The sequence below is a fragment of the Malus sylvestris genome, chromosome 9 (genome assembly GCF_916048215.2).
Source record: "Malus sylvestris chromosome 9, drMalSylv7.2, whole genome shotgun sequence".
NCBI lineage: Eukaryota > Viridiplantae > Streptophyta > Magnoliopsida > Rosales > Rosaceae > Malus > Malus sylvestris.
The window spans coordinates 14,590,563-14,598,695 of record NC_062268.1 but is presented as its reverse complement, the minus strand read 5'-3'; the positions used below and the strand labels follow the sequence as shown (position 1 = coordinate 14,598,695).

The window sequence follows — 8,133 nt, the reverse complement described above, 5'->3', positions numbered from 1 at the left end:
ACGTCGATACGCTAGCAAAACATTATAAGTAAAAGTTGAGCAAATTCTCAATCCACATGTTATATAACATGATGCAATGTTCCACTTCGTCCTATGAGAATACGTGCAAAGTATCATAAAAAGAGTAGAACGCCCAATAAATCGTAAACCCCTTGAACCAAATAACATGAAGGAATAGGTTCCAGGGCCTGTAGATGCAACTACTACTTGCACATTGCCACAAAATAATTATTTTTTATTTTAACAAACGATATTATCCACACGAAAATGAAGTAGTGAGCTTGGCCTAACAATTGGCTAGCAATAATGTAGTTCAAATTTACCTTTGACGAGAATCGAACCTAAGAACCAAATTTAACAACGAAAGATTAACACCTACATCATATCACATAAAGGTACAAATTTAACAAATTTGATCCGTTCATGACCTAAAAACCAAAATTCTTCTCTCTCACTTGAATACTTAGAGTACTATCATTTGAGGGTGGGGGGAGTTAAGAAGAGGCATGTTTCTATCAGGGAAAATATCACAAGTATAGCTGAATAAGCTCATCGCTGACCACTGAAGGAGTTAGCACGCCCAGATCCGTGAAAAGCAGAGTAAGATATTGCGGAGGAGTATAATCACGGGCAGACTTTTCAACTTCAACCTTGGATGGGATGGGTACCCCAAAATCTATGGGACGTAATGCAGGGGCCATGTCTTTCTGGTCCAATGGATAAAGGCGAGCAAACTGGAAAACAACAAATCAAATGTGTGATGATGTTTTGGAAACTAATGAACAAATGTAGATATTTGGATCCATAAATTCCTCCATTAGATTGCAATTTCTACTCCTAAATCAATTATAAATTTCCACTCTGCGATGCAGGTACTTATATAACATGTAGAAATGACACTGCCAATTAGTAAGTGACGTGAAGTGCCGTATCATGGGATAAAAGGATTATCTAAAATCTTTATAGGCATCGCATTATTTGCTAACTATTTACTTTTGCTAAAATATGATATCACATTTTCATCCACTAGATATAGGATCGAACACATTTTGGCATACCTTGTAGCTTTCAGCAGCCACATAAACCGGTTTGTTCATGCTGTGTGCCACTAAGGCAATTTGAAATGTTCCCATCATATTGATGATACCTCCACTTTCAACCACTCCATCTGCCCCGACAAACACCATGTCAACCTCATCCATGGTATATGCTGCTGCAGAGTCTATTAGAAGCTTCACGGGAACATCAAGCTTGGCCAGCTCATTCGATAATCGTAATCCTGTCCTGTCTGGTCTTCCCTCTGCAGTTTACAGCATAAAGATTGAATCATAAGGCAGACAAGTAAAGCAGAACCACCCATAAGGAAAACATTTCATACTAAGAATCCAAAATCCAAGAATCCAAAATCTCTCTATCCCATATAAGAGGTGCCAAGAGGATGGAGATTCTAATTTATGTTGTTAACCCCGTCCTACTCTAGTTTATGTGCACACAAACATAACTCGCTGCATCATAAGGGAAAAAAAACCTGTGCAGAAAACTCGAAAGAGTTTGTTGCTCTGTGCCGCAGTTTTTAATACTTCTAGAACAACTCTAGAGAAACCATGAACCAAGATGGTGCAACCATCAAATATAAAGTCTTGACTAAGCACAGCAATGATTCTGCGGGCCTGCAGTATTAGAAGTTTGACTCAATAACCGGAAGATGACAAATAGTTAAAGTTGTTAAACATACACAAAAAGATTTGTGTATTACATCAAAGTGTTGTGTATTAAAACACGTACCTTCATCGATATCTCCCCAAACTTCTCTGCCCGTTCAATTAAACGAGACTTGGCTGAGTTGAAGTCCTCGTACTCTAAAGCTGAAGTTCGAGTAACATACCGAATGAACAGGTCACATCCAGCCGTCAAAGAAATAGAGGTCGTGTCCCATGACTGAAGCACATAAAGGGTAAATCAAATTAATCCAAAAATCCAAAGATTTCTACTTTTATACTTGGAAAATATATCAAGATCATAATTTTTCTTTTGTTTTCAAGAAAAATGAAGATTATAACTTGACATCTCATATGATGCTGCAACTTGATCTAACAAAATGATACTTCATGCAAGCTAGATTTAGAGAGCAATTTGCTGCTTCTAACGAATGGAATACCAGTTAACAAATGGAATCGCAATCCAGACGACAAGACAAGCACGTTAGAAAATCACCAAATACGAAAATTTTCGTACCAAGTTCAATTGCCCCAAATACTAACAATGCAATTCAGAGATTTTAATTCTGATTAACACATTTTTATTATGATAGTTTCAGAAAGGCAGAGGCTTTTCTCATAGAACAAACCCTAAATCACTGCATTCCAAACATCTATACAAATCCTGATTAAGATATATCAGAAAGGCATGGCAAATTTTCAACAATCCATTCACAAAACCACAAATTTTGAAAACTGCTTTTTCAGTGAAACAAACAGGGCATAGTGGACTCACTTTCAAAGACTCGGAGGCCTTCTTGAGCTCAATTTCGAGCTCCATCATAGTGGTGGCCTCACTGGACCGAATCACAGACGCCAAGGCCCGAATCGCCGCCACGGCCTCCGCCAAATCGGGCTGCTTTCGCCAGCTATTGAACTCCTCGATGACGCTGAAGGGCTTGCCGGAATTAGACCCTGGCTTAGCTTCAACCTCAGCGGTGATTGGCCCTTGCTCGTCGGGGTTTCTGCCGACGGCGGCCTGGGCCTGGGCCAGCCAGTCGCTTGTGACGACGCCGTGGTGGGCCGCCCGCGTCTGGTAATAGGCCGAAATCTTAGGGTTAGGGCTTTGCAGAGCGTCGGCCATGGATGATGACGGCGGTGGCGGGGAGAGATTAAGGGACTCAGGTTTGGAGGCTAAGGCGGCGGCGTTTCGCTCCTCGTCCTGCTTGTCGAGAATGAAAGAGGCTGATCCCCACCACATTTATGCCTACGTGGAGGGTTGAGTGGGTCGTCACTTTTTCGAATTGATAGAAAATCAATGGCGAATCTGCCGGGAACTGTTGCGGTGAGGTTCCGGTGAGTGTAATTAAGCACTTTAAACAGCTGGGGATTAGATGTAATTACACTAAATAGGCTCATATTACATACATCCATGTCGGCTGAGAGATGTAAAGTAAACGACGGCTCCTTACTTTTATAGGACTTTGTAGGGGTGGGCACAAAAGTCGTGGGACTGCTAAACCGAATTGAATCGCAACAAAATAAATCGTAATAACTGTGTTGATCAAAAAATTCAACACCAGGCTACATCGTGAATGCAAATAATTAATTAAATTAAATAGTTGAATGGGGTGTTTATTGTGTCATGTAGTTTATGTTAGCTCAGATTTGTTGAATTTTGGTTTACTTGGGGTGTTTAGGAAGATGTGGGTTCTCTCTTCTTGTTGCAGAGAGTCATTGATTTTAGGATTGGATCATATTGGTATGCTTGATTTTTTAATGGTTAATGTATTTTACTTAAAAGCTCAGTACCTAAAAAGATAAACAAGGGAAATGAACAAATAGAGTAGGTAGGTAACTCAGAATTCTGCATCACAATAAAGGACTACAGATTTTTAATTTAGTATTTGCAAAGGACATTTTGTTTGCTTGGTGCAAGGGACATTTGCATTTTGATTTAGTATTTACAAAGATTTATTTTGTTTATAACTTTGTATAACCATTTTAGAGAATGTATTTGGATGCAAGAATGCAAAAAACAAGAATAAAAAAACAAGTAAACATTGAATATCATTTTGATTTGGAATTCAAATATTTAGTATTTGGAACTGTAAACCGGCAAGAACCGGTGTAAAAACCAAACCATACGATTCTAGTAATAAATTTAAGCGGAATCGCACCTAACCGAACCGTTGATATTTCTCAGTTCCTGTTCCGATTTGAGGGTGGAACCGCACTGTGCCCAGCTCTAAGGGTTTGTTTGCAAAAGCATTTGGAATTAGGAGTGGCCATAGTTTGGTTTGGTTCCATCTGGGGTGAAATCGAAACAGAAACTAAATGTTTTTGCAGTTCAATTCGGTGCAATTTTGAAGCTTGAATCAAAATGGAACCAAATCATTTTGTTGTAGTTCGGTTTGATTTGAAACGGTTTTGATTTCAGTTTCAAGCTATTTGCAAACTATGATTTATGTCATTAATACAACCCAATTGTGTGTACGTGTTGTATGATTACCCACTAAGTAAGCACAGAAACCATAAATCACATATATCATATCATTGGAGCTCAAAAACTCAAAGCATCATATCATCAACCATAGCAACTTTCTAATTCAAAATGTTCATCATAATTCATCATAAATCAATAAACATGAAATCATTATATTAAAAATCTTATTCATAAACATTTTCATAAATATCTCAATAAATGTAAATTCAATCAATCATAATATTTCATAAAGCGTAAATTCAATAATTCATAAACGTATCATAAAAGTGTAAATTCAATCAATCGTAAATAATGCATGAAACGTAAAATAATGAAATCATACTTTTCATGAATGCAAGCCTAGTATTTTAATAAAATCATGCAATTTAACAAGGGGTCCACTCACAAAACACAACAAATCACAATGTCATTCATTATATTCGGCCAATACCACCCAAAATTCCATAAAAGGAACCTGAAAAGTGCTACATAACATACATGAAACCACCGACCAGCATGAATGAACATAGGTTTCAGTGTAGCCTAAGACAAATGTAAATAAGAACAAAAACATGAGCTCAATGCACCTTCATTGTCGGGAATAATAAAACCTAGATTTAGTCTTTCTTATAGAGCATATCAAGATTCAAGTCTCGCAAACAAAGTAGCATGATGGTCTCATTTTCTGGGAGATTTATCATTATATCCTCGTCAACCTGACTCAATCCAAGATCTTACAACAACAAAAAAAGATTGTTCAAGCAAAAAAGAGCATAAAAATTATAATAAATAAGAACAAAAATAAGTAAGTACATGGATGCGATGTTTAACAAGATTCCAAGCCGTTATAAAGTATTGTACTCCATCGTTCAATTGTCCATTCCATCTGCTAATTTCATCACCAATAGCACCCCCATAGACAGGGTGTAACATGTCCTTCCACAGCGGAATTATGACTAAGCTTCTAGCAAGAGCGAAGTGGTTATGTAGTAAGTATTGAAATGAACTTTTAATGATAAGGACGGTTTAAGTTCAGTTAATTTTAAAAACATTAATCAAATACATAAATTTTAATAAATAAACGAACACTTACAAGACAAGAGTAATACAGAATCACAAAGAACAGCATGGGAAATGCACTGGCCCACAAAAAATGTCTTGGAAAATTCCTACCAGACCCTCTCGATCATCAATAGCATCACTATCACATTTGTTCTTTCTAAAAATGACCACCACTTGGCTTCCAGTCCAAAACATATTTTGCATTCTTATGTTCCAGTGACCATTTACCCTTTCAAAATCTTTAGCAAATGTAACAAAGTCCTATGAAAATAGGCAAGACAGTACTATGTATAGTCGTTATGTTAAATGGCTCCCAAATTTCCTTCCCAACCAAAAACTTACAAAGTGGGCTTGAGATCCCATCTGTGAATAGCAACAGACCATTTAGGCCATTTACGTGAAAAATTATCCTCAGCAAATGTTGAGAAATAAACGATCTCAAATCAGATATCCACTTTTTTTTATTCTTTCATATCTGTTAATTTAAAAACCGAAACGTTCAAACCATTTAATGTACCGTCATATAACTTGTATGATGGCGTACAACAAACAATTCTACCAATCATATATAATGTTGTGGTTGAATAAACTATTGTGGTTATAAAGCACCTAGAACCATCATATATATACCCAGTGTTTAAGATATCAGTATCGGTGGAAATATCGATATGCAAATTTGTGAAAATATCAATGGATATATCAATATTAATATATGTATTGATTGCCTTAGATGAAAATGATGAAAATTTAAAGTTATTGTCTAGGAAATGTCATATGAAGCCCCAACACACGTATGAATCATGAATTAATGATTAGATACTATGTAAAAAATAAGGTGAAATATCAATCGATATACCTAACTTGTATGATGGCGTACAACAAACAATTCTACCAATCATATATAATGTTGTGGTTGAATAAACTATTGTGGTTATAAAGCACCTAGAACCATCATATATATACCCAGTGTTTAAGATATCAGTATCGGTGGAAATATCGATATGCAAATTTGTGAAAATATCAATGGATATATCAATATTAATATATGTATTGATTGCCTTAGATGAAAATGATGAAAATTTAAAGTTATTGTCTAGGAAATGTCATATGAAGCCCCAACACACGTATGAATCATGAATTAATGATTAGATACTATGTAAAAAATAAGTATGTGAAATATCAATCGATATACCTAAAGCTACTAGAATTGTTGCTATACCGCCAATAAGAATTTGGGGCATTTGGGGTTATCTGTGTGGTTGATCCTACTATGGATCCTACTATGAACCAGCCTTTGAGGATTTTCATCAAACACCTCCTTGGTGTCCTAGGCATTCTCAGTAGAGCCCACATTGGAGAAGAAGTAGTTAGGCGAGATCTTGCCGGAGGTGGCAATGCATTGTATGGAAGGGGAGAATTGACTGGCGATGGCAATTGATTGGATGGAAGTGCAGAACCTAAGATTGAGAAGGCGGTGGATTGACATTCCAAGAGACATGTGTGTGGGAATTTGGGCGGTTTTCTTAAAAAGTTAGAGAAAAGTCAAAGAGTTGGAGAAATGACCAATGGAGAACTTTCCAAAACCTTATTGAGATTTGTTCAGTGTTTAAAACATTAGTATCGACGAAAATATCGATATGCAAACTTATGGAAATATCGATAGATATATCGATATCGATTGCCTTCAATAGAAATGGTGAAAAGTTGCTCAAAAACATGAAAATTTAAAATTGTCTAGAGAATGTCACACGAAGCCACAACACACGTATGAATCATGGATTAATGATTATATATTATGTAAACATAAGTACGTGATATGTGGAAGAAAAAAAACTTATTTCTAATGAAAAGTAATAAAATGCTTTTAAAGCATTTCACTAAAACAAATAAATTAAACATAATTTAATTGAAATTTTCGTCATGAAAGCAACACAAATTTTATTAAAGTAAACAAATACCATAAATAAAGGAATTAAACCAAATAAAGTAGCATAGGTGAAAGAGAGAAAAAGAAAAGAATAATAAAAGTACCGTTGTAGGCATAATTTACTAAACAATTATGGAGGCCATATAGAGAGAAAGGTGTGGCAGTAGTAGAAAGAAGAGAGAGATGTGTAATTGTGAGGTGTGTGTTATTCCACCCCATTGTGCCTTTATTTATAGTAGTAGGGAAGGTTAATTCCTTACCATTTAGGATTACAATATTTAATTGGTAATCTACTCCTAATAGGAACATAAGATACATTCTCATATCTACTAGGATTTACACAATCACATTCCTAATCTAATAGGATTGCAACATTTCCCCTTGAGTGTGTAAATACTCAAGTAAATGGCGCATTAAGTCTTCAGCGATGAAGTAAGTACAGTTGATGAAGTTGTCGGCACAATGAGCGAATGCGAGTCTCAAATCAACGAAAGAATATATAAAAAGTAAAACTCACGAAACCTTGCTATGGTAAAACCCAAGGTGGGAGAAAAACCCATAGGCTAAGGAGAAAAGTGAGAATTTGCATTAAGTCAAAACTATACGTCTTTTGGAAGCAAGTAGAAGAGCTCACAAGGGTATGATCAACCCAAGATGAGTGCCTCATTAAAACCTAGTTAGATAGCAAAAACCCAGAGAAAAAAATGATCATAATCGTAGGGAAAAATAGTACATTAAGATAAAGTGAGTTTACTTCTGGATACTCCCCCTGAGTTTGACATAACTTCCAAATGAGAACTACAAGCATTGCATATGATAGTTAGGCATACCAATTCCTCGGAGAAGTTTCTGGAAGGTTAACTTTGGCAGTGACATCGTGTAGAGGTCGGCAAGGTTGTCTGGGATCGGCTTGCATGACTTCAATCTCCTAATGCTTTGCTGATGTAATGTAGACGCAATAT

General features: G+C 36.2%; 1 protein-coding gene across 1 annotated transcript; it reads right to left on the bottom strand.

Annotated features, from left to right (window-relative positions):
- Positions 1 to 214: 214 nt before the first annotated feature.
- LOC126583381 (uncharacterized) lies at positions 215 to 3,112 on the bottom strand. The gene is made up of 5 exons (XM_050247725.1): positions 2,494 to 3,112; positions 1,786 to 1,938; positions 1,529 to 1,670; positions 1,059 to 1,300; positions 215 to 734 (listed from the first exon to the last, which is right to left on the bottom strand). Exons 1-5 carry the CDS (start codon positions 2,956 to 2,958, stop codon positions 528 to 530), a joined length of 1,209 nt encoding a protein of 402 aa, XP_050103682.1. The 5' UTR covers positions 2,959 to 3,112; the 3' UTR covers positions 215 to 527.
- Between the last annotated feature and the right edge of the window lie 5,021 nt (positions 3,113 to 8,133).